General features: G+C 39.1%; 1 protein-coding gene across 2 annotated transcripts in view; it reads right to left on the bottom strand.

The window, feature by feature from the left end:
- Positions 1-7176: 7176 nt before the first annotated feature.
- Positions 7177-27801, bottom strand: part of LOC131164265 (conserved oligomeric Golgi complex subunit 4) — a 28100-nt gene continuing 7475 nt past the window's right edge. For both annotated transcript variants that reach the window (XM_058121316.1, XM_058121317.1), the window contains exons 3-4: positions 13106-14943; positions 7177-7964 (exon numbers count right to left, since the gene is read on the bottom strand). In XM_058121316.1, the coding sequence (XP_057977299.1) occupies positions 7335-7964; positions 13106-14728 (2253 nt within the window). In that variant the 5' untranslated portion in view covers positions 14729-14943 and the 3' untranslated portion in view covers positions 7177-7334. The remainder of the gene's footprint in view (positions 7965-13105; positions 14944-27801) is intronic.

Here is a 27801-nt window from a genome sequence, read left to right as displayed (position 1 = left end):
CCAAGATCTGTATCGTCCTCTCCGACTGTCCATCAGTCTGGGGGTGGAAAGTCGTACTGAAAGTAAGCTTCGTCCCCAATGCTTCCTGCAAGCTTGTCCAGAATCGAGAAGTAAACCTCGGGTCTTGATCTGATACAATAGACACCGGTACCCTATGCATTCTAACTATCTTATGCACATACATGTATGCTAGCCTACTCAAAGGGTAGCTAACCGTCATCAGTAAGAAGTGAGCAGATTTCTCCAATATGTCCACGATTACCCAGATAGCATTCTTCCCGTGAAGTGCTGGCTGCAGTCCGGTCACAAAGTCCATGGAAATATGTTCCTATTTCCACACTGGAATAGCTAAAGGCTGCAACGGCCCTGCCAGTCTCAGATATTCAGCTTTCACCTACTGACACGTCAAACATTGCTCCACAAACTGAGCAAACTGCCTCTTTATACCACTCCACCAGAAGGTCTCGCGCAAGTCCCAATACATCTTTATACTACCTGGATGTACCATATATAAAGAGCGATGCGCTTCCTCCAAAATCGTCCTTCTGATCTCATCGTCGTTCGAAACACATAGTTTGGTCCCAAACCTCAACACACCTCCCTCAGAGATGTTGAACTTTGAAGTCAATCCCTGGTGTACCTTTTCCACAGCCTCTGTCAACTTTGCATCACTAGCCTGCGCGACTTTTATATGCTCAAACAAAGTCAGCTGGACCACCAAACTAGCAAGGAAAGCCTGATGATCACCACGCACTAACTATATACCTGAGCTCTCCATATCCTGTCTAATGTGATGCTGAGCTACAACTGCAGATACTGCCACGTGATCCGACTTCCGACTCAACGCATCGGCTACCACATTAGCTTTTCCCAAGTGATAACTGATGGTGCAATCGTAGCCTTTAATCAAATCAAACCACAGTCTCTGCCTCATGTTTAGCTCCTTCTGTGTGAAAAAGTGCTTGAGACTCTTGTGATAAGTGAAAATCTCACATTGCACACCATATAAATAGTGTCGCTAGATCTTTAGTGCATATACGACAGCAGCCAATTCCAAATCATGCGTAGGGTAATTTTTCTCGTATACCTTTAGTTGTCAAGAAGCATACGCTATCACCTTACCCTACTGCATAAGCATGCAACCCGAATCTTTCAGAGACGCGTCGCTATAAATCAAAAACTCGCCATCCCCGAAGGAATGGTCAAAATCGGAGCAGTAACCAGCCGATGCTTCAACTCTTGAAAACACTGCTTGCAATCACTGGTCCACTCGAACTTTACCCCCTTCCTGGTCAATCGAGTCAGTGGCCCAAACAATTTAGAAAACCCCTCTACAAACCGACGATAATAACCCGCCAGTCCTAGAAAACCCCGAACCTCCTACACACTCTTCAGCCTTACCTAGTCGACCACAGCTTCGATTTTGCTAGGATCCACTGATATACCATCACCAGTCACCACATGGCCTAAGAATGCCACTTGATTCAACCATAATTCACACTTCTTCAGTTTAGCATACAACTTCTTCTCTCGTAGAATCTATAATACCAACCTTAGATAACTTTCATGCTCTTCCAAACTCCTCAAGTATACCGGAATATCATCAATAAACACCACTACAAACCGGTTCAGGTACTCATGGAAAGCCTTGTTCATAAGATCCATGAATACTGCTGGAGCATTCGTCAACCCAAACGGCATTACTAGAAACTCGTAGTGGTTGTATTTGGTACGTAAAGCAGTCTTCGCTACATCCTCAGATCTAATCCTCACCTGATGATATCCTAATTGTAGGTCAATCTTTGAAAAGACCTGTGTGCCCTGCAGCTGGTCAAAGAGATCATCAATACGAGGCAACGGGTAGCGATTCTTCATAGTTATCTTGTTAATCCCACGATAATCAATGCATATACGCATCGACCCATCCTTCTTCTTCACAAACAGTACTAGAACTCCCTAGGGCAAAACACTAGGTCAAATAAAACCCCTGTCCAGTAATTCCTGTAACTGTTCCTTCAACTCTCGAAGTTCTACTGGAGTCATCCGATACGGAGCTTTAGAGATCGGTGTCTTACCAGGCAGCAACTCTATTGCGAACTTCACCTTACGATTCGGAGGTCAACTGGGTAAATCATCTGGAAACACATACGGGAACTCGTTGACTACCTGAATATGCTCGAGCCTCAACTCATCCCACGGTGATTCCCTCATACAAGCCAAGTACCCCTGACATCCGTCCAAGAGTAATCTCCTCGCCTGCAATGTTGATAGAATCTGTGGCATCGAACGCACACACGATCCCACAAACTCGTACTCTTGCTCCCCAGGAGGTCTGAACACTACCACCTTCCTACAACAGTCGATCACAGCATATCTGGAGAATAACCAATTCATTCCCAATATAACATCAAACCTTGACATGTCGTATACTACAAGGTTTGTTGGTAGCGGCTTCCCTTGGATTACCACTGGGCAGTCCTCCAACATCCTCCTATAGAATGATATACCCCCAGATGGTGTGGCTACAAACAATTCCTCTTCCATGACTTGGGTTTCCACCCTACACAGTTTCACAAAATTAACAGATATAAAGAAGTGGGTTGCACTCGAATCAAATAAAACCACAGCTTTATTTAAAAGTAACATCATAGTACCCGTCACTACATTCCCCGCATGCTCAGTATCCGCTGGAGTAAGCGAGAACACCCTCGCTAGAGCTGTCTTCGTCTGGTAGGTTCCCCGGGATATCTGATTACTTCCTCGATTCTAACTCAAAGAAGGCATACCCCTCTTCGGTGCATGACAATCCTGAGCCATGTGACCTGACTGACCACAGTTGTAGCAATTACCCCCAAACGACTGGCACTCACCGCTATGCCATCTGCGGCACCTAGTAGAATGATCACCCACCTAGCTCATCAGAGAAACCTAATGCTCAGTATTCTATCGGTAACCCGAGCCCACGTTCCTCTTCTTCCACAATCCCTGACGAGATCCAGATTGAGAACCATAAGGTACTAGCCTCTTCTTCAGCTCCTGATCCACCTCGTCTTCTTGGATACCAGTCTCAATCACAGTGGCTTTATCCACCAAAATAAAAAACTCACGGATCTGAAGCATATCCACTAATCTACGGATGTCCTTCCTTAGGCCCTTCTCAAACCTCCGAGTCTTCTTGTACTTGTTCGAGATCAAACACGGCGCAAATCGGGATAGCTCTATATACCGAGCAGTATACCCCTGCACCGTCATACTCCCCTGAGTCAGCGCAGAAAACTCATCCGCCTTAGCATCACGTACATAATCCAGGAAGTATCTGTCGAAGAACACTTCCTTGAAACAGCTCCAAGACATATCCACAAGACCAACCCTCTGCTTCTCTAGTAGACTCACGACAATCCACCATCGCCTTGCCTCCCCAGATAACTGGAAGGTAGCATAAAAAACTCTTTGCCTGTCTGTACAGTGTAAGACCTTCAAGATCTTCTCAATCTTCTCAACCCAGTCCTCTGCCATCGTCGGGGTCGTGTCCTCCTGAGAACTTCAAAGGATGCATGTGTGTGAACCTCTCAATGGTGCATCCCACAGACGTAGGAGAACATTTGCGTCTCCTGACACTCCGACCGATCTCCTGTAGGACCTGTCTCATCAGTCCTCGAGGCACAGTAGGAGACTCATCACTTGCCGTCTCCTCAGAGCCACTTCCCAGGTCGTTATCCTTGGGCACCATTCTGAAAGAACAATAGGAATCTATCAATATCCCTACTACACGTACTATTAACAAAGTCATCTATGACTAAACATGTTAACTACCACCTCACAGGTCTAGGTCTGTCCTATCACACCGACACGAATATCATCAATGGTTTGCCATGATTTTACTGAAATCATCATTCTAGGAAAAACACAGAACACCATCAATGAGTCCCTGTCTAGCAACAAAACAACCCTCGACCTGCTTTACCCATTTCCAACATCCTATACTCTGGTATGTACACATAGCTACGCCTAACTAAGTCTACAAAACCTAACAACCTGGTTAGCTCTGATACCAAGCTGTCACGCCCCGAACCCGGTAATGGGACCCAGGGGTGAATAAGTAATGTAACATGTCCTTGTATCATACAAAACATCCATGACACAGTACACATGAACGAGGGTCCGACCTCGTGGGGTTCCCAGGCACCCTAAACACATCCATATATAATAGAATATATACAACGGAAAATGGTCTTTCTATACATATCTTGTTCCATACTAGAGTCTATACACAAAGAAATCCAGGCCCATAATACAAACACAACCCGAGTGTCAGCCAAAACCACAAAAGACCACCTGATACAGTCCTAGTACTTACCCAAGTACCTCTTGCAGTACATCAACCACTACGCTCCCAACTCAAAGGACGCTAGTTCCAGTTACTTAAAAGACCTGAAAAATATGTACGTACAGCAGGGGTGAGACACCTCTCAGTAAGGCAGATATAGGTTATATCGATGTGTGGCATTTGAGTGCTATCATGATATCAAAACATACATAGTAAAATGCAGTTCTGGTACTTTCACAAACAGTTTCAAAACAGTGCATACATGCACACACACATGATCAAGTAACCCGGTGTCGTCACACCCTTCGGCCCGAAGTCGGCCTGCAATACCTGGTGTCAGCCCGTAGCTGGCCCACAATACATGGCGTCCCCAGCACATGGCGAACCCTAGGCTCTCGTGGCATTGTACCGGTACAAACTGGTGGATCCACACTATTCGGTGATCAGCCGGTAAGGCTCACGCCCTCGAATATAGAGCCGGACACTTTTGTCAAACATAGCAGGCGATAAACACATGCCCTCAAATATAGAGTCGGACACTCTTTCAGTACCTGGAACAACTTAGAACCTAGTTCCTATTGCATTTCATAAAAAACACAACCATGCATGCTCATATAACCAAACAACCCACACCCATTTGGTAATCTATAAATCATGATTTTCCAAGCTTATACAGTTTAATAAAGTCAAGGCATGGCCGTCCCTATTACAATACATAACACAGTATACCAAAGGTTTTCCAACAAAACCAGGGATTTTAGCCTAGTTCCGCTTTTTTCCCAAAAACTATTACATGAAAAACCCATAATTTTACCCACAATACAAAACTTGCTCACAACTCTGTTACCTACAAGACTACCGAATTAGAATTGAAAACCGAGCCTTACCTCTATTTTGGGCCAAAACCCGAGAATGCCCGAAACGAAAATCCAATTCGTAGAACTTGTAAAGAATGCTTCCCTAATCCTCATGGTAATGTCGGATCTACGATTCCCGCTACATATGCCAAAGAAATCTTGAGAGATAGAGAGTAGGTTGAGTTTCTAGAGAAATAGAGAGAGAATTTAAGTTTTCTTAATCGAGAAATAATGAAAATATCTATTTATAACGATTCTCTTAATTAATTCCGTATATCGCGGTTCGGGTTCTTACAAGTAATCCAGGATGACTCAGTCTTTGGGCACTAGGTAGGCACCATCGTACTACTTACGACTGACTTAGCTATAGTCGGTCGGCTATTTGTTAGGTCTAGCCTTCGGGTCGCACAACTCGTCATGGGAGGAAGCATGACGCACGTGTATGTGATGGCGTGACGATACTAGTCCTACTGACCAGGTTGTATCTTCTGGGCATATATGAGCACATTTACTATAGAAAGGGCTATATTAAGCCAACAATATGTTATTATGAAAGCATGTATTTTCATATATACATTTTAGCACAATTTTAAATGCTGGTTAAATGATTAATGATAGCAGTATTATGTAAACACGAAATCTCATGTTAATCACACACTGATGATAATGTAATCCGTCTTACTAAGAGGTGTCTCACCTTAGCATACAAATGTATTTTCAAGTCCTTCGAGGGATCGAGCCTAGCATTCTTTTGGGTTGAGTTAGATAGCGGACAATCCTTGTCGGAGCTGGTAAGATATTAGTCAGTGTCTGCCTTTTGAGGGTTGTAGTAGCAGATCATGTTTTTATTATGTATGGATGTATATGGAGAACAACTAGAAACTCTGGTATGTATTAGATGATGTTTGTACTTCCGCTATGTATGTTTATACAGATTAGTATGAAACACTCGTTTCCCTTTGTTTGGATGAGTTGTATATGTACGGTATCAGAAAGTATGTATGTTTAGTAGCACTCTGAGGCCACCTAGAGGGCCTAGAGGGCCGAGGTGTGACATTTTATACCGAATTCATTTTGTCTTTACGGCTTTTTGGACATCTTTATCGCACCACCAACTTTTTTTGCTGTTCGATAATCTTCCTCATGATTTAGCTAAGATCTCTTTTGCTATCTTTTTAATAGAGCAAGCTAACCTACTCGAAAGAGTATTTGTATCTATCCCATATTCTATAGTCCAATCCCCATCTTTAATAATTTTATCTTCAAATTTTATTATATTTTCTCCTTTTAGGTTTCACAACCTAGTTTTCTTATACTGATTTATTTATCTTTTTTCGTCCATGTTTTAATACATATATTTGGCTCTAAAACACTATGTTATGTGGTTATTCTTTCACCTGGAGTAACTTTACAATCTTTGCATAATAAATGGTCTATGCTCCTAGTTATAAAAAAAAAATTTTATTCATTCATAAGAACATAGGAACCATTTGTCCAAAATAATCAAAACGTTTGATCATATCTACCAATGAAACTTTGGTTCACTTATTATTTTTCTGCAAATCACAGAAGCATAATCAAATTGTATACAATGACACAAATGAAACACCAAAATTACCCAACCCCTTACATTTATTTCTTCCTTGGGACTCGAGAAAACAAAACCTACCTTAAAACAGAGTTAGCAATATATCAACCCCAAATTTCCAGCAAAATGGTTTTATTACATAAAAAAAGTAATGTTGGTGAACGGTAAGCAAATCCATTACAACTTTTTTGTTCAATTGGCCACCCAAATTTCCGTTAGTTTATCAACAGAAGACAGCTTTCCCACTGGTCATCATTCACAACATACACAAAGCGAATGATTTCAACAAGTAGACCTCTAAAGTTCACAATCTGATGTGTTCTGCACAAATGTTTCATTTCCATTTTTGTTTTTTCTCTTTTCAACTTGACCAAAAGCGGTTTATGGTTAATGATCACAGCAGATGAGATACAGGGGCCACTGGATAAATCATTTCTATAATCAATACATTTTGTAAGTTTGCTCAACTGGCTCTATAAAAAAAAATTTCTTCAGGGGTAAAAGGAGTAGAAACTAAACAAAACTCAAATTATGGGGAAACCGTCAAGTTCAGAAGAGGATATTACAATTTAAGAGCAGCAATAGCTTCAGGTTTGAAATCAACCCTCAGACCCAACACTCTCCTCACCTCAGCAGGAGTAAGCCTCCAGGTCATGGGTCCGGAGTTTTCACCCCAGAAATCCAGAATCTCAGAGACTTTCTCCAAGTTAAGGATCGTTGCCATTTGGGTGAGACGGGCAAACTTGTCCCTAACAGTCCTCTGAGTTATTCCAGAGAAATGGCTGACCAGTGCCCTTGCATCCCGGTCAAGCTGAAGACCTCCAAGCTGACTGAACCTTTTCTGCATCATTATGACTTCAAGCCTCTTTGTGATGAAGTCAATGACCATATGAACAAATGAGTCATAGTTGTTGGCGGTCATCACTGGCTGGAGCCATGCAGCGTTGGTCTCAACAGCATGGAGGAGTCGCCGGACCCACGGATCATTCACCTCATTATCTGCATACTCAGCCTCGGACAGCTCATAACTGATGGTTGCCACACTATCTAATACAGGCCGGATTCTTGGTGTCACAGTTGCCACTAGTTGCTCCATCCCAGCAGTCAAGGCTTGCTTGAAACTGTTGCTCATATCACCAAAGTCAGATAAACAAGATTTTACCTTCTCTCTATCAGCTGGTGCAGGGAATGCCTGAGAAGAAAAATTGCTGTCTATTTTAAAACTATATAGAGCAAGTAATACAGCTAAGACAAACCTAAACATTCGAAAGCAACCTAGAAAATATGCAAAAAACTACCCACTCAACAACTGGAGCTCCATAGAGTTCTCCAGTAGCCAAAGATTTCTAAAATATAATCACTGTCCAATGGATATAGTATATGAATATAATACCTTACCAAAGAAAATGCATTATCATTAAAGCGAATGAACATGCAAAAATTTTTATTTATCCATTACATGAAATAGACAAGGATGACTATTTCTAATTTTACCACAGGAATATTCCTATCCTATCCCCCTCTGCATGGAATTTGTATAAAGTGTTTTTTCTTTTTGTAAATTATTATATTCCTATACAATTTCTATTCCATTCTCACCCTTCCATGAACCCAATATAACCTAAGAAAACTAAAAAGAAATAAGTAAAATTTTTTTAAAGAAACTTGTCCAATACATTAGCATAAGATGAACATTGAGGCATCATAAAGGGTTGCCAAATCAATTCACAGAACTATCCAGAGAAGCCTCTCTGTAGCTGTTTATCATTTGCTTGGTCAAATGAGTCCAAACTCATCCTTGAAGTATGGCCCCAAGCTTAGAGAATGCATAAATTCCAGTAGGAATCAACTGTGCAAACCAGAACAATGACATCTGTTGTTACAGCTGTTACAGTTGTAACCGCTGTTTTATCATCTATCACACTTGACTGGGAGCAGAAAGAGGCCTTAAAGCTCCATCTGGATCAAGGATTTTGTTTGAGAAAAAAAAAAATGGAAAAGAAAACATGAAGGAAATCACTTTGAAGACACTATTAAGAATGATGGTTTTTCAAGTAAGATTAAAAACTAGGAAAAATCAAGGGTTAATGACACAAAAAAAAAATCAAAAATTTTGTTCATTTATTTACCATATATTTTATTTTCTTTCTCAATATCCTCGATAGCCAAATTTGAAAAAGTAAATTCCTTCATATTTTCCTTCTCCTAGTGCTTTCCAAGTTCCAAACAGGGCCTCCTAATGAATGCAAGTTGCATGATCTGCTTACCACTGTTTGTCACAACTTCTAGCAACATTTGGGATGCATGCATATGAATGTGTGCATGCATTATCCACCTATTTGTAGGTAGACAATCTTACCCAGGAATCCCATGAAAAAAGGCACATATGATTCAGCCACAGTGATGAATTTTGATGGGGCAGAGAATTTGAAAATTGCATAGCAACCCCTTTACAGTAATAGAAAGTGTGCAAGGAATGGGCAAACAAGTATTGTACCATCCAAAAATGGCCATCCAAAAATGGCAGTAACAATGTAGTACATACTATCATATTTCTCTCTCTCTGCATATTATTAGTTAAACAATGAAACTTGTACAAGAGAAATAAATCTCCTGAAGAAGCCTATCAATGCTGGACAATCGAAGCAAAATCATATGATTTCCCTTCTTTTCAACTCTTAATGATGATATTCTTGCATTCAAATTACAGTCCAAATCTAAACCTTTGCGTCTAATGCAAAATAAATGATATTTGTTAATATCTAATGTTTTAATTTATATATATGATAAATCAAGAAACAGCTCCACATCTCAAGTAATTTCAAGAATAATTATTGCCACGTAGGAATAAAATGCAAACCATCTCATGCCGAACCAGAGCAAGCAGAATATTATAAATAGTGAGTGACTAGGCAATACAAAAAACTAAAAATGGATAATGTCAGCATAGTTAAGTTCTTCCTTGCAAGAAATCTTGTAATTTCTGAAAGGAGCCAAGCCTGTTGATCTTTGGACAATAATTATAATTCTTTCTGGCAATTAAACTATCCGAGATCATTTTTTACATGAAAAAAATTCTTGTTAGGAGAACGAAACTGAGAAATGGAAAATAAGAATATATGCAAGCTGCTTACTGAGGCAAAAAGTTGCTGATGGAGGATTGCTTGCATGTAAATCTAGGTGATCATATTTCGCTTAAAGATTTAAAAATTGGGGATTTTATATCAGACTGGGGATATCTGTTTATTTCAGTATTTTTAAATACGCTGAGGCTTTTTATTGTTTTGGGTTTACTTTTTGTAATTTTTAATAGCTACCTTTACAATTTCTAGTTGTTTATAAATAAAGGAGACATGATGTAAGGTTAATTAGAATGTTAATTGAGTCTCAGGTTTGTTCTCTCTCTCTCTCTCAAGTACACTTGCCAGTTTACTCACTAATTTAATCCCCTTGGTCATAATCCCAGGATCAGTAGCCAAAAGATTGGAGAGACTGCAGAGAGACTACCTTTGGGGGATGAGATAAAGAAAAGAGAAAATTCGCGTCGTAAACTAGGAGAGGGATAGGAGGGTTGGGGCTGAGATATTTGCAAGAATTCAACCAAGCTCAAGTGGTTATGGTGGTTTGCAGCTAAAAGCGAAAGCTAGAGGAAAGGGATTATAGAGAATAAATATGATAAAGAGGAGTGGGGAGGGATGAGGGTTCAAAGGAAAAGTGTTGTTTTCAAAATAAACTGGGTTTTTGGTGGTGAATGGAAACAGAATAAGGTTTTTGTTAGATATCTGGTGTGGAGAGACAGGACTAAAAGAGTCTTTTCCCTCAGAGAAAGCTACAGTAGCAGATGTTCTAGTTGAGAGTTAAGGGAAATAATTCGGTGGATTGGAACATCAGTTTTAGAAGACTGTTAAGAACTCAACTAAGAGCTGACTAGAGCTGACTGAAGCAGAACACCTGCTGAACAGCTAGCATACCATTAGAATTAATAGAAATAGAGAGGATAGAGGTATTATTAACTCATTCATGGCATGGACAGGAGGGAATTCCCTTGGAAAGCAGTGTGGAAACCAAAAGTTCCAAGGAGAGTTGCTTTTTCCACTAGAGAGGTTTCCTAGGAACAATTCTTACAGGTAATAAGTTAAGAAAGAGAGGTGGTGCTGGTTGATGGGTGCTTTCTGTGTAAAGGAGGGGACAGCCCGAGTCACACTCTACGGCACTGAATTTAGTAATTCACTGGGCAAATTTGGAGAATCATTTGGCAATGCCACAGAGGATTCACCAGTTCTAGATATCCAGGGACAGGGACAGAAGCGATCAGAAAAAAAAAAAAAAAATTGATTTTGAGGGATTAGAAGACATAATGACGTGTCTGGTAATGGATTCATTGAGTAATCAGTAGTCATGGTAGTCTACTAGACAGAGTTGAACGGAGATGAGGAGTACCTAGAGGTTAGGAGGAAGAAAGTGGTTGCACAAAACAAATGCAAAGAAAAGAACACTCATGGAATTGTCATGGGCTCAAGACATGCAGAAACTTCTGCATGTGGATCTATGTGCTCACCAAGTGGCTTCACAAATGATAAAACGTCATATGAAGGTGGACAACTAACATGGAAATCTACTAAGGATAAAATATTTACAGGTTAGGAGACACAGGAAAACCAGGACTCTATGGAGGTATGCTTGTAAAACAAGGATTCTATGGAGGTATGCATTTTTCACTATGACAGCATCTTTTAGGTGTGGTAGCTAAAGAGAATAGAGAACATTATCCAAGATAAATTCATTTCTCCACCTTTGAATTGAGATAGAGAAGTGTTCCTGGCATCATTTTTTAGCATTTTCTTTTGATGTTTTTAGAGAATCACTTTGGGTGACTTGCAGCATGATTGGAAGGCTGCTTTGATGTGACTTTTGTTTTTCTTGAGGCTGTTTTTTTTTTTTTCAAGTTCTTTCTTTTATATTTTAGGAAGATGTCTCACCCACCCCTTTGTGTTTTCTTCTCTCTTAATAAATCTCCTTTTTCTATTAGAAAAAAAATTCAAGAAACAATACTCCCATCAATGGAAAGGAAACGGTTGCATTATAGAGGGCGGCAGGAGAATAAGCCCAAGCAGCCCACCCATTTTGTTGGAGGCTGTGTTTGCTTCAAACCAACTCATGCCAAAGCGAACTGGTTTCCTGGATACTTGATTACCAAAACCTAAACAGCTCTCATTCTAAGGTTTCCAAAACCCACCCAATTAACCACTCTCATTCTAATATGCTCCATCCTGACCACAGAAAGTCTCTCATCAAGTTTCAAACATAATTAGCAATTTTGACTGGAATCTTAAAAAAGAGAACTTGTTACAAGGTATAGAGGATATGAGGACCATCTCTACCCAAGAGATACAAGAATGAATCAAGGTAAAATGACCAACTAGTAAAAGAAGCCATCTCTACCCATGTAAGCTCTTGCAAATCTTTTCAACTACTGACTCCCAGGAAAGACACCAATATAGGAATAGAATTGTCTGGAAAACAACTTCCCTATTTCTGAAGGAAAAGTTGGCTTCCGCCTTATGATGACCTTTTTCTCTGCTGATCAAGAAATTATTTTGATTCATTCACACATGAACGCACATAAATATATTTGGAAAGCTATTTTTTACGTGAATACATGCAGCCTAATTATATTCTAAAGAGCTGAGCAACTTCTCCTAAGCACTGTTGTGAAATTCAACAAGGATCATATATTTTATTTTATGTGTTCTGGTCATTCACAGCTCATAGCAAAAATTCAAAAGGATACAAAATTCTTGCCACAAAAGTTTCCGTCAGTTGCACACATAAATAATACTAAATTTCAAATCTCTTATAATAACTTAGTTGCTCTCAAACCAGTACAATAAAGGAATCACAAAAAGGACCTATGATCCTTGTAGCCAAAGCAAAAAAGTATCTCCATTCCCAGATAGATTCAGTCAAATACCCAGTTGATCATAAAAAATCTTTAAGGGTAAAATAACTGGAAATTAGAGAACAACAAAGTTGAGGACAAAATCAGCATCATCATGCGTGCACAAAAAGTTGGGCCACATTATAGAATTGATTGCAACATTAGTTCTTAAAAAGAAAAGGAAAAAAAATTGTACTTGCTAATAAGCTACGCTTAGAATCCTAATCTGCATTCTAATGCAGATAAGAGATCAAATCCAAATGCAAAATATTATATCAGTTTTGCATCCAAAAGCAAGCAAGTTGACATATGGAACATTGAAAAAATGTTGAAGTAAAGCAAAAGCCAAGAAAATAAGCAGTTTACAAAAAACAAAAAGGAAATTTCCAACACACCTCTGCGCATTGCTCCTCAATCTCATGCCGAAGTTTCAAGACATACTCACTACTCACGTCCATATTATTTAAAACAGTTGCAATCTCCATTCCAGTCTTCTGCACGCCAACACCACCCAAGAATAGCTTTGACCCAAGATTTGGCTCTCTCATCTTCTGTTGCAATGCTTCCTTGTACTCATTGCTCAACAAACTCACAGCACCAGTCAGAACAGCAATTACCGAGTTAATGTTGGAAGTGGATATTGCCCTCCTGCAGCAACTCTGCAAGACATAGAACACATCGTCCACCATAGAAGTTGTTAGGCTATCCGGTACATGCTCATCAATATTTATAGCTTTCCTCACGTTTTCCACCATAAAAAATCCCTCTAATATAACATAATATCCAGTTATATCTTGGACCACTCTGCTAAAACTTCCGCTCCTAAAAGCTTTTGTGGCTCGCGGACCAAGCTCCGGATCAACAGAAGCCAGCCCCTTAATCTTGGACACCATAAATTCTGTGTAATCCTCACCCAACTGCATCAGTGATAGTATCTCCTCCAAGTACAACTCAATCTCCCTCGGGTCGGGCCCTTCAGCGCCTCCAACAGGGAGCAAATTATTCTTGTATGAATTAATTTCCGAAGTTAATTTAGACAATTTCCGGTATTCCATATACTTCCTCAAAATTAGAGAACCTCGCGAATCACACTCTTCTTGAAGCTCACAAATTGCATACACTATACTGTCTTCCCCGCAAAGGCTACGCAAAATCTCATCATTTTCTTCCACTGCCAACACAATGTCCTTGAACAAATTTGTTAAACAGCCCACAAAATTGACCTGCGGTTGATTCCCAGAAGTCTGCTCCATCAATTCCACCAAATTCTCAAATTCTAGCCTGGATCTCATGGAAATCACTTTCTTTAGATAACCCACGTACACCTGCAATCCTTCCTCCTCCAGCCGCAGCGGCGAGAAGAGACGAATGAACCGAAGAATCGCCGGGTGGTCTCGCTGGTCGACGGCAGCCGACAGCCTCTTGCGAACAATTCCTTCCAGCTGCTTCTTCGACGCCAGAAGCTGCTCCCTCTGGTCCGAACCCGAGTCTTTATACTTGGCATCGATCTCAAGAAACGTCTGCACGTACCTGGCAGCCGATTCATAATCTTCGGATTCGAGAGCCTTCTTGACCCCTTCTATGCAATTACCCCTCTCAACGATGGCGTCGATGCGAGACAAGGTCTCATTGACGCGGGACTGAGCGAGATCGAGCTCCCGGACTTTGCCGCTGACCTGATCGGCGAGGTCGCAGGTAGAACGGACGTTGGACAGCATGTAATCGGCGTCAGCCTTGACGATGTCGAGGACATGGGCGGATTTCTGGAGAGAGGAGAGCTGTTTGTCGAGATCAGTGCGTTGGAAAAGGAGGCTCTCGAGTTGCAGATCTAGGGCTCGCTGGTAGGCAATGCATTCGTGGAGGAGACGGGTCATGGCGCCGACGTCGGTAAGCTTGCGCACCTGTTCCAGCGCCTCCGGAGTGCCAAATTTCACAGACGATGAAGTGGTAGTAGAAGCGGTGTCCTGATCTTCTTCGGCGACTGTCAGTGATCCGTTGGGCGTCGTCGGCGACGCCATTTCTTTGGCTTGCCTCAACGACGACCAAGTACTGTGAGGAAGTGAGAGTTTTTGTTTTTTGTCAAATTTGATTTGATTTTGAGAAACAAAATATGAAATTAAGGATGAACGGAAGGAAGGTAATCAGTATGCCCCATGCGCTGGTGTCTGGAAAAGTTGCTTTCTATAACACTGCCGTCTCCAGGCTCGTAACCAATTTTTATACCTTATATCTGCTAAAATCTCTAATAATTCATAATCAATATATATGTAACGAAAAACATAAATATAATTTCATACATATAATATCATAATACTAGAATTTATTATTTCTATCTATAATTCAAAATAATTATTCATCACTTGTATTCTCATATATACGCATATCTCAAAAAATATTCGGTATTTACAATCACCAATATTCACAGCTAACAATTTTCTCAAAAGACTTGAAACATAAAATATAAAATATAAATTTATCTTTTTCATGAGGAAAAGAAAATCCAGTGACCCATTGCAATTTCCAAGCCAAGCCACATATTAAATAATTTCTAATATAATTAAAATTAATTCATAATGTAAACACAAGCCTTTGTAATTTATAAGTTATATTATCATTATTATATATTAACACACATTCCAAAAAATTGCACCCCTCCATCTCTTATTCTAATGTGTTTCTCTTTCTCACCAACCCCTTTCCATGGTAGTGCCCATTTCTATGTCGCACTCTCCCCACTAAAACATTGTCGGCACTAAAGAAAATTGTAGACAATCTAATTTTAATTAGGTCTTTTTAAGGGAACCTTACATAATAAGAAGTCGACTTTGTATCTCAAGAACAGAGGATCCTTTTTTTAAAATCTGATCGAGCCCCGAGCCTTTAAAATGAGCCCCAGTTATTTCAAAATTGAGTTCTTTGTGTGGCATGAGGAATAAGAGACAATGATTTTATACTGGGAATGTAATCGAAACTGAGATATATGATTTGCACAGAGAAAAGAGGGACTATGATATATATATATATATATATATATATATATATATATATATATATAAGTGTGATGATATGAGGCTTATATACAGAAATGATGAAATGTGAAACATAGATATGTTTTTACTGGAGGAAATAATGAAATGTCATATACATATGTGTTTTTTCAGAGAAATGGTAAAGTGTGAGGTTCAGATATGTTTTTATTGAAATGATGATGTATGTGATACACACAAAGATGTTTTATACAAATTGTTGAATTGAGATACACACACATATGAGATAAAATGAATATAGATATGATGATAATGATATAGAAAGATGTCGAGGGATGGCGAGATGTAACGCCCCGATGCTGGGGGACGGCGAGATGTAACGCCCCGATGATGAATGACAGAATAGGTCTCGGGGAATGACAAGACGTAATGCCCCGATAAGAATTATTGAGAAAGGCAAAGGGGGACGGCGAGACGTAATGTCCCGATTCTCGGAACTTAGCCCAAGGGCTTGCTGTGAGGAACGGCTAGACGTAATGCCTCTCAGCGAGTGCCTGACGTGTATGGCTGGATTGAGGGACGGCGAGACGTAATGCCTCAATCTCAGCAAATGTAAACTGTGAATGGACAATGTAGACAATAGATTTATTAAACTGCATCATGTTATCTATGATATGCTGTTTGTTATTTTTGGCTCTTATACTTTTATTTTTTATAAGCAAAGAAGGAAGAAGGAAAAACATGAAGAGGACAGCACAACGGCCTTGTTGACGAGGGCTTATGTTTGTCGACAAGGAGACAGCAGAGGCTCGTCGACGAAAGCTCTGAAGTTCGTCGACGAGTTATTACCGAGAGCAGGAAATTTCAGACTTCTGGATTCGTCAACGAAAGTATGTTCTCGTCAACGAATGGTCTTTTTGGTCTTGTCGATGAAGCCTTGTGTTCGTCAACGAGAGGCGCATGGGCTGCGAGCAGTTTTTTAGAATTTTTGAATTTTGAACGTTAGGTGGTTGGGCAAACGGGGGGAAACCTCTGAGAAACTTTTATATATGTTATTTTGGGCATATATATAAGAGTGAGGATGATCATTAGAGAAGTGTATTGAGTACATCTTGATTTTCTTAGTGAAAATTTGTGTGACATTGCTTCCGTGGATGTAGGCTTTGCCGAACCATATAAATCTTTGTGTTGTTGTTCTAGTTGTGTATTCTTATTTACTTGTTGTTTAATTTCCGCTGTGTATCTTAATTATCCGATCCATTATCACAACAAAAAGGTATCAGAGCGAGGTTGTTATGGCATTGGGATCATCTTCTGCAAGGTTTGACATCGTTAAATTTGATGGAACCAGAAATTTTGGTTTATGGTAGAGGAGAGTGAAGGACATTTTTGTGCAACAAGGAATGACTAAGGCTCTGCTTGATACTCAACCGGAAGGAATGGATGAGACAATATGGGTAGATTTGAAAGCAAAGGCAGTGTCTACAATACGCTTGTGTTTGCCCGATAAAGTTCTCTATCGGGTGATGGAGGAGAATTCTCCAGCGGCTATCTGGTGAAAGTTAGAAAGTCGGCACATGTCTAAATCCCTCAATAACAATTTTTTTCTTAAGCATCATTTATATTGACTTAAGATGGTAGAAGGATCTAGTCTAGATCAACACATCAATGCGTTTAATCAAATCTTAAGTGATCTTATGAGAGTTGATATGAAGTTTGATGAGGATGATAAGGTTTTGATGTTGTTAAATTCCTTGCCCTCAACTCATACCTATGAAAATCTTGTGACCACTCTTACGTGGGAAAAAGAAACTTTTGATTTAGAAGATGTAACAAATACCTTGTTGAATTTTCATCAAAGATTGAAGATTTGTGATGAAGGAGAAGGACTTGTGATAAAGGGTAGCAATGAGCGAAGCAAAGGAAAGTTTAAGAGTGGGTCTAATCAGAAATCCTGAAATCAATCCAAGAAGAAAAAGGAAATCCGATGTTATAAATGCGGTAAAAAGGGGCATGTGAAATCAGAGTGTCTAGATTGGAAGAAGGGAAATGCTAATAAGCATGAGGGGATTTTAAAATCTGTGAATGTTGTTCAAGAAGAGGATTCAACGGATGGTGATGTTCTATCAGTTTCAATGGAGTCGGATAATCTAATGAACTCTTGGATACTTGACTCAACATGTTCTTATCATATGATTCCAAACAAGGAGTGGTTCAACACTTACATGTTAGTAAACTCTGGATCAGTTCTTATGGGTAATGATGTTTCTTGTAAAATCGTTGGCATAGGAAATGTAAAGATAAAAATATTTGATGGTGCTGTAAGAACATTGTGTAATGTAAGACATATACCTGAGTTGAGTAAGAGTTTGATATCACTTGACACTTTGGATTGTAATGGCTTCAATTACAAGTCCAAAGGTGGAGTCTTAACGGTATTGAAAGGTAATCTAACTGTAATGAAAGGGCAGAAATTGGATGGAAATATTTACAAGATGGTATTAGGACAAGAGATAATAAATATCATTAGTGCTTATGATCCTCAAGTTGGCTTAGCAGAAAATCTTAAAAGACAAATTTGGGAAAATATGGATAGTATTATACAAGGCATACCAGGGACTAAGGAAAATATTTATAGGAGGAGATCTAAATGGACACGTTGGAAGAGATAATAAAAATTATAAGAGGATACATAGAGGATATGGAGACAAAAATGAGTCTGGGGAGATGATCTTATGTAATGACTCGAAGATTAATGGTATTCAAATAATAAAGAGAGAGGGAAATGGAAATAGAACAGAAGGAGGTAGCAGACTTCGTCGACGAAGGGTGTGCTTCGTTGACGAGTAGATACCGAGAGGATACCTGGGTGGCTCTGAATTTCATCGACGAGGGGGGAAGTTCGTCGACGAGTTGCCTTCTTGACCTCGTCGACAAGGTGACGTGGCTCGTCAACAAAGGTCAGTGTATAAATAGTGTTAAACTCAGATTTTATGCAAAAATTTTCAGTGAAAAACCCTCTCTCTCTCCTCTACAGTTCCTCCCTCTTCTCTCTTCAATTTTAGCCTCGTTAGTTGTCGGATCAACAATCAGAGGCCACCACGACGCTCCTAAGGAAGTTCTCTCCAAGTCTGTCGGAGCGGATCGTTGGTGGGACTGAGTTGAATTACATCCCAAATTCAGAGTAAGGCCTTTTATTCAAAGTTAGACTTTCCATAGTTGTAGAAAATGTAATAGACGTAAAAATAATGATATTTTGCTCTGGTAAATGTTGCTTTCAAAGTGTTGAGTGGGGAACCCTACGAGTGTAGGACCTGTCACAGTAGGGGATTTTAGTAGGAATTAGGTAAGGGAAATATGTTATGCTAGACAGTTCTAGTAAGATTTTCAGTATAAAATATGTATTTTTACCATATTATTATTCACAGTAGGAATTTTATACAGTTATCAATTATATTTAAGATGTTTTAATTACTGTGGCATGAGAATATGGATACAATACATAAATATGTTTTATAGTATTTTCAAGATTGTGTTTTACAGAATATACAGACAGGGAACATGTTTTACAGTATTTTTCAGATTACCATGATTATTTAGTTTTACAGTATCATGACATACAGATTTACAGTTAATTTCATAAACACGGTTAATATAGATACAGTTTATTACAGCATCATGGTTAATATAGTTATTGCAGAATCATAGTGAAACAGATAGTTGTATATAAAAACATAATATATAGTATCAGACCCTGATGGACCATTACAAATACAGTTTACAGAGCATAGTACCGTAACTATATACAGTTTGGAGTGCAACCACATATTCAGATAATATGTGGTATACAGAGTCGATTGTGCCTATATTATGGACAGGCTCCCCATTAGATATGGGTTGAGGAGGCCGATCTAACTGACAAGTATAGTGATTTATCCTGGTAGGCCAGCTAGTGATAGATCCCGCCTACGGGCTGCACAACCCTGTCATGAGAGGTTAAATCATGACATACAGTTATCTATAAGGAAGTTTTTCAGTATTTATATGTATATGTAGTTTACAGAAACATAAGATGTACTTATGTATATTAGAAGTATTATGAATAGAAAACTTATAAAGATAGTTATGTTAAGCAACGTGAACAAGGTGGTATTATATATTATTTGTACCTGTATTCCCAAATTCAGTTATTTATGATTTTATAGAATCAGATCTTTATAGAAATGTAATTCACTTGTCACACACTAGCAATAACATATTTCGTTTTACTGAGTGTCGTCTCATCCCATTAAATTAACATTTTTCAAGTGATCCAACTAGGCGAGCAGATCAAGCTCGCAAGTAGAGGGGTTACAGTGCTGCTCTATCAGTAGTGTGAGTATTTTTGGGAGGTCACCTATATATTGCCTAGTTTCAGTTGAAGGTATTTTGGAAACAGTAGTATATGTATACTTTGGGAGCATTATAGCACTCTGGTATTGTATATTTGCATTTTTGGTTATATGAATTCAGCTTTCCGCTATATAGGTTGATAGTTATATATATATAAGAAGGTCTCGCATTAGTGGAATTTCATAGTATTTATTATTGGAAAGTTATAAATTATTTATAGAATTTAGCAGGTCGTTCCATCTTAGACTTTGCTATGGCATATAATTTTAGTATAATGAATACTTGCTTTAAGAAGAGAGCAGAACACTTAATAACCTTTAAAAGTGGACAAAATAGAAGTCAAATAGATTTTTTTTTAACTAAGAGAGTAGATCGTTTATCATGCAAGGATTGTAAAGTTATTCCAGGTGAAAGCCTAACCACACAACATAGAGTCTTAGTGTTAGATATATGTATTAAAAAATGGAAGAAAAAGGATAATATAAACCAGTGTAGGAGAACTAGATGGTGGAACCTAAAAGGAAAAAATATAATAAAATTTAAAGATAAAATGATCAAAGATGGGGATTGGACCATAGAGGATGGGATAAATATAAGTACTCTTTGGAATAGATTAGCTAGTTCTATTAAAAAGATAACAAAAGAGATTTTAGGTAAATCAAGGGGAATATTCTCGAATAGCAATGATGATGGGGATCAACAATCCCCAAAAATAACATTCGTTGAAATAGTGTCACATGGATACATTCGCTGGGATGAAGGCAATTGCGCACCTTTACAAAAAAAATGCATAACTTCATCTACAGAGACCCAAATAACCCGATTCCAATTGGTCTTGAAAGAAGACTCCTATACCTTTCTTTGGCTATAGGGAAAACCATGAATTTCAAATTGTGCACGACTTGGCATCCAAATAACAGTACCCATTTGTCTAGAAATTCTGCATCACATGGACAATTGTACACCTTCACCAAATATGCCATAACTTTCTCAAAAAAAGTCCAAATGGAGTGGTTCAAAGTGTGTTGCAAAGAAGACTTCCATATATTTAATTTGCTATATGGTAGGTGAGCTAATTCAAAGTATTGAACATATAGAAGGCCAAGAATGAGACTATTTGTTTTGAAAATTCTACATTTTTAACTTTTTTGTTTCACTTTATCATTTTCCATTCAAAGCTTGTTATATTTTATTTACTTAGGGTTGGAGGGTTGTTCAAACATCTCTATATATATCTGGGCATGTAAGTTATTAGGGATATCAAGTATTTTGAATTGAATCAAGAGTTATTGTCTTGTGCTTAAGCTTTAAGCTTGTTCCCTCTTTGTGAGTAAGTGGTGAGAGACCACATCTCTTCTCCTTTGGAGATTGAGTGGTGAGAGGCCATGAGATTATCATTCTCCATTCTCCATCTTACCATCCCAGTAGTTATTGTGTGAGATTATTACTTCAACAATCAAGCAAATCAATCACAACCCCAAGTAGCGTCAAGAATCATCATTCGGGATATTGAGCATGGTTCGTGTGTGTTGTGTTCATCATGTCGAATAATTTTAGTAAGCTCATTCCAAACACTTCCAAAATAAACCCTAGATAGTCAATATAATATTCATCTTCCAGTAGCCTTTTCAAAATATCCATTGCATGTCTTTGAACAATCTTTGCTGACAAACTCTTCAGAGTCAAGAAGATTTTCATACTTGAATGCTTTATTGTGTCTTATTCTAAGGATATATAATTTGCATGTTTAGGCTTAATTCTAAGGCTTGAATCTACCATATTTCAAGTAATTATCTTATCCTACTTGAATAGGTCCTTAAGGACAAGACTACATGAATCTTATAACTTTTTAAATTTTCGACAACTTGTAGTTTTCACATATAAATTATATTGTTCATTATGGTTAATTAAATTCTCATCTTAAAGTGTATTTGGTGTGTGCAAATTTGTGAGAGGGTCTTTGGTAGGACTAGGGTTCCTAGAATTATCCTACATCATATTGGTATCAGAGCCTACATTTGGCTAGGTTGGCTAGTTTACATAGCTCGACTAGGGGATTGACTCTCCTTTTCACTTTGGCCGAATGCCCCATTAGGTGTTCCTTGTGTTTGCCTAATACCCATTAGATGGCAACTAGGTCTGGAAATGCATACCAAGGTTGTAGATCTGATTATGAATGGGATAACATCCTTGATGACCTCTAAGAACAAGTCCTTAGATTGAATAGGGACCTAGAAGAGGCCTTAACTAGAATTGAGAGGTTGGAAACTCAAAACCCACAAGACCCACCTCAAGGAAGCGTAGAGTAGCCCTTAAAACAAGAAAATGAAGGCCAAGAGAGGCCTCCATCTAGGGAACAACCTCTGTCCCTAAGGATTCGACCTCACTCTCCAAGAGGACGACCTCCTCCTCCACCAAGATGACCCCCTCTACGAGCTAATAATGGGAGACCCCAACATCATAATCCTTATGACCCATACTAGGATGATAAGGAATATGACTTGGATGAATTTCAAGGTCGGAGACCACACCGTAGGGACCAACACCTTACAAGGACATGACTAGGAAGGTGAAGATAGAAGCCCCTACATTTTATGGTCAAATGAATCCCAAACTTTTTCAAGATTGGTTAGCTGAGATGGATGCCTACTTTGAGTGGTATAGGATGATTGACCCTCATCGGGTCCAATTCGCTAAGATGAGATTGGTTGGACAAGCGAAACTCCATTGGATGAATGTGGAGAGGCAAGAGGCTCGCCTACATCCTAGGCCCATTGAGCATTGGGATTTGATGAAAGATAGGCTCACTAAGAACCTATTAGCTACCAAGAACGCCAGGGTAATATGATTGTTTCTGATATATGACCCAATTCGATGAGTTGTCTATTAGGTGTGGAGTTGATGAGATAGAGAGCCAATAAATTGCTAGGTTCCGCACTGGGTTAAGGCCTGAATTAAGGAGAGAGATGTTTCCCCATCATATAACATCTCTTGAACAAGCATTTAATCTAGCTCATGACTTTGAGCAGATGAACAAAGGGCAAATGGGAAGGCGGTATGGCAACCCCTCAAATGAAACCTATCCGAGGAAAATCCAGGGCACTGATAAGTCTAAACAAGCATCTGCAGGGCAAGTCACTTCTCGTGGGAGCAACCCCACAGTCCAACAACCAGTGGACAAAGGGAAAGCCCCGATAACGGGATCCTCTCGCCAAAATTATGGCACAGAAGTATGTTTCAAGTGCCACAAAAAGGGACACTTTGCCAGGCAATGCTCTAATAGGAATTTAGTAATTGAGAGAGAAGAGGAAGAGGAAGAGGAAGAATATGATGCACCATATGATGCTGCAAATGAAGCGAGTGAAGATGTGCTAAGTAGTGAGGATGATGAGAATGTGTAGCTAAGTGTGATGAGACGCCTTATGGTAATGCCTAGGGGAGAGGAAGATTGGCGTTGTACTTCTATTTTCTACACTTATATCAAGTGTGGGAGTAAAAGCTGCAAGATGATCATAAATGGTGGGAGCTGCATGAATGTGATTTCAAAGTCAGCAGCTAAAAAGTTGAGATTAAAAACAGAGCCTCATCCCAACCTATATAATGTTGCATGGGTCAATGCAACCACCATGCCAGTAAGCCATTGGTGTTTAGTCCCTATTAAGATTGGAGAGTATGAGGACCAAATTTGGTGTGACGTGCTCCTCATGAACGTTGCTCATATTCTATTTAGGAGACCTTGGCTATTTGACATGGATGTCTCACATAATGGGCGTACCAACACCTACTCTTTTAAGTGTAATGGCAAAAGAATCATTCTCAGTCCACCTGAGCCCAAGAGTGAGAAAAGCAAGAAGAAAGAGGAGACGAAAGGAAAACAAGTTGGTCAATCCTTACATATTCTGAACAAGAAGGACTTTGAGTTTGACAGTCAAGAAACTCAGGTCATTTATGTGATTGTTGCCAAGGAAGCCGAGTTGAAGAGTCTTGAGAAAGAGACACCTCCGAAAGTATTCCCTATACTTTATGAGTTTGAAGATGTCATTTCTGAGCTACCGAGTGAATTGCCTCCAATGAAAGATATTAAACATGCTATTGATCTTGTTCCTGGTTCATCTCTACCTAATTTGCCACATTATAGAATGAACCCAAAGGAACATGATGAGCTAAAGAGGCAAGTAGATGAACTAAGGGAAAAGGGTTTTATTCAAGAGAGCATGAGTCCATGTGCATGCCTTGCCCTTTTCACTCCCAAAAAAGATGGCACCTGGAGGATGTGCATTGATAGTAGATTTATCAATAAGATCACCATCAAGTATCGATTTCCCATACCTAGACTTGACAGCATGCTTGATCAAATGGTGGGATCCAAAATATTTTCCAAGATAGATCTTAAAAGTGGATACCATCATATTAGAATCCGACCAGGGGATGAGTGGAAAATTGCGTTCAAGACAAAGGATGGGTTATATGAGTGGTTAATGATGTCCTTCGGCTTAACTAATGCACCATGCACTTTCATGAGAGTTATGACCCAACTTTTAAGACCTTTCATTGGGCACTTCCTAGTAGTCTACTTTGATGATATCTTGATCAATAGTCAAACTAGGGAGGATCACCTTCTCCACTTGAGGAGCGTCTTTAAGGTCCAAAGAGAACAAAAATTGTATGCAAACCTAAAGAAGTGTATCTTTATGACCACACAAGTCATCTTCTTAGGGTTTGTAGTCTCTGACAAAGGAGTTTCTGTTGACCCCGAAAAGGTCAAAGCCATCAGGGATTGGCCCACTCCTAAAAATATTCATAAGGCAAGGAGTTTTCAGGGGTTAGCCATATTCTATAGAAGGTTCACTAGAAACTTCGGCACTATCATGGCTCCCATTACAAACTCTCTCAAGAAAGGTGATTTTTCATGGTCAAAATGTAACGATCAGAATAAGAATGGGATTTAAATAATAGAGAGGGAGGAAAATGGAAACAATAATAAAAGGAGGTAGTCGTGTTCATCGACAACATTGCACTTTGGGATGTAAGACTCAAAAGAATTTAGCAAGTCCTCATCGACGAACACAGGGGATTCGTCGACGAGGGTACAAGAGGGCCTCGTCGACGAAGACAAGTTTCTTCGACGAGAAGATACCTAGAGTGGATTTTTGGAAGTCTGAAATTTGTCAACGAGTGTGTAGGTTCATCGACAAACTTTCTACAGGACTCGTCAACGAGGTGAGGTGGCTCGTCGACGAAGGCCGCGGTATAAATAGTGCCAAACTCATTTTTGTTGCGCAGGAAATTCACCAAAACCTCTCTTCTCTTTCCTCTATGGTCCTTCCTTCTTCTCTCTTTGATTTCGGAACGTTAGTCGCCTGATCAACGATCTGAGGCCACCACGATGCTCCTGATGGAGTTCTTTTCAAGTCTACTGAGGCGGATCGTCGGTGGGATAGAGTCGAATTTCTCCCTAGAATCAAGGTAAGGCCTTTTAGTCAATTTTTGGTCTTCTGACAGTTGTAGGAAATGATGTAAGCAAAAAAATATTGATATTCTATTATGGAGAATGTTGTTTTCAAGGTGTCAAATAGGAAGCCCCACAGGGGTAGGATTGGTATACGATAAGGGCTTTTTAATAGTCAGGTAAGGGAAATATGCTATGCTAGGAAAATTTAGTATGATTTTTAGTATAATATATATATATTTATACCTATTTATTATTCACAACAGGAATTACTACAGTTTATCCATTATGTATAATATGTTTTAAATTACTGTGTGACTTGAGAATATAGATATAGTACGTAGACATGCTTTACAGTATTTTTCAGAGCTATGTTTTACAGATTATACAGACAATGAATATATTTTATAGTAATTACTAAATACCATGATTATACAATTGATACAGATACAGTTTACAATACCATGACATACAGTTTTACAGTTCATTTTAGAAATACAGTTGATACAGATACAGTTTATCACAGTGTCATGATTTATAGAGTTATTACAAAATCATGGTAAAACAGATAGTTGTATATAGAACTGTACTATATAGTATCAGACCCTGTTGGACCATACAATTTACAGAGCATGGTACCGTTGCTATATATAGTATAGAGTGCAACCACCTATTCAGATAATACGTGGTATGAAAGTTGATCGTATAGAGCCCAAGAGTGGACAGGCTCCCCATCAGATATGGGTTGAGGAGGGCTGATCAGACTGATAGAGTATAGTGATTTATCCTGGTCAGCCAGCCAGCGTAGATCCCGCCTACGGGCCGCACAACCCTATCATGAGGGGTTAAATCATGACATACAGTTATCCACAGGGAAGTTTTCAACTATTAGATGTATATATAGTTTTACAGTAGCAGTGGGGGTACTTATGTATAGTAGAAGTATTACGTATAGAAACTTATAAAAACATATATGTTAAGCAACATGGGTACAGGTGGTGGTTTTATATGTTATTTGTACTTGTATTCTCATATTCAGTTATACATGATTATTTAGAAACGTATTTTAAAGTATGGTCACTCATTTGCCACACACTAGCGATAACATATTTTGTCTTACTGAGCATCATCTCATCCCATTACTTTAACATTTTTCAGGTGATCCAGGTAAACGAGCAGATCAAGCTCGCAAATAAAGGGGCTTCAATACTGCCCAGTCAGTAGAGTGAGTATTTTTTTGGAGTATTCATGTATAGCCTTAGCCCCGTTGAGGGTATTTTGGGGAAATAATCATATATGTATATTTTGGGGAACATTTTAGCACTCTAGTATTGTATATTTTCTTGATTGTGTTTATATGGATTCCGCTTCTCGCTGCTTAGGTTGATGGATTGGTTTAATATAGTAGGTATTAGAACGTTATAAATTTTACAGTATATAAAAAATTAATTATAATAAGGAAAATAAATAGGAGGTCGTTACATAAAATCTGTAACTAAAGCATTTTTGGATATTAAGGATATGATGACTAGAGCACCAGTGTTACGTCTCCCCGATTTTCAAAAACTATTTGAGGTTGCATGTGATGCATCGGGAGTTGGCATAGAAGGAGTGCTTAGTCAAGAAGGTCACCCAATTGCCTTCTTCAGTGAGAAGTTGAATGAGGCAAAACAGAGATATTCCACTTATGAAAAAGAGTTTTATGTTGTAGTGTAGTCATTGCGACATTGGAGACATTACCTTCTTCCCCAGGAATTTGTCTTATACTCTGACCAACAGGCCCTTAGGTATTTGCATACTCAAAGGAAGTTGGGGCATAGACACATAAAATGGGTTGAGTACATACAATTGTTCACCTTTGTGCTCAAATACCGAGCTGGTGTCGAGAACAAAGTAGCTGATGCTTTGAGCCGAGTCGTAGCCACATTGCAAACACTTCATATTAAGGTTATTGGCTTCAAAAGCATCAAGCATGAATACCCTCAGTGTCATGACTTTTCTGATATATTCTCTGATCTGCTTCAGGGAACTTCTATTACTCACCCCGATTTTGTCATTCATGATGGGTTCCTCTTTAAGGGAACGAGATTGTGCATCCCATCCACGTCTCTACGTGACCAGTTGATTGAAGAGTTACATGCGGGGGGTGCCGCAGGTCATTTTGGTAGGGACAAGACAATTGCTATGGTAGAAGATAGGTTTTATTGGCCTAATATCAAGAGAAATGTTGCTAGAATTGTTTCCCACTACCGCACATGTCAGA

Source organism: Malania oleifera, chromosome 9, assembly GCF_029873635.1.
Source record: "Malania oleifera isolate guangnan ecotype guangnan chromosome 9, ASM2987363v1, whole genome shotgun sequence".
Taxonomy (NCBI): domain Eukaryota; kingdom Viridiplantae; phylum Streptophyta; class Magnoliopsida; order Santalales; family Ximeniaceae; genus Malania; species Malania oleifera.
Note: the sequence above shows the minus strand (reverse complement) of the source record. Positions and strands in the feature narration are given on the sequence as shown.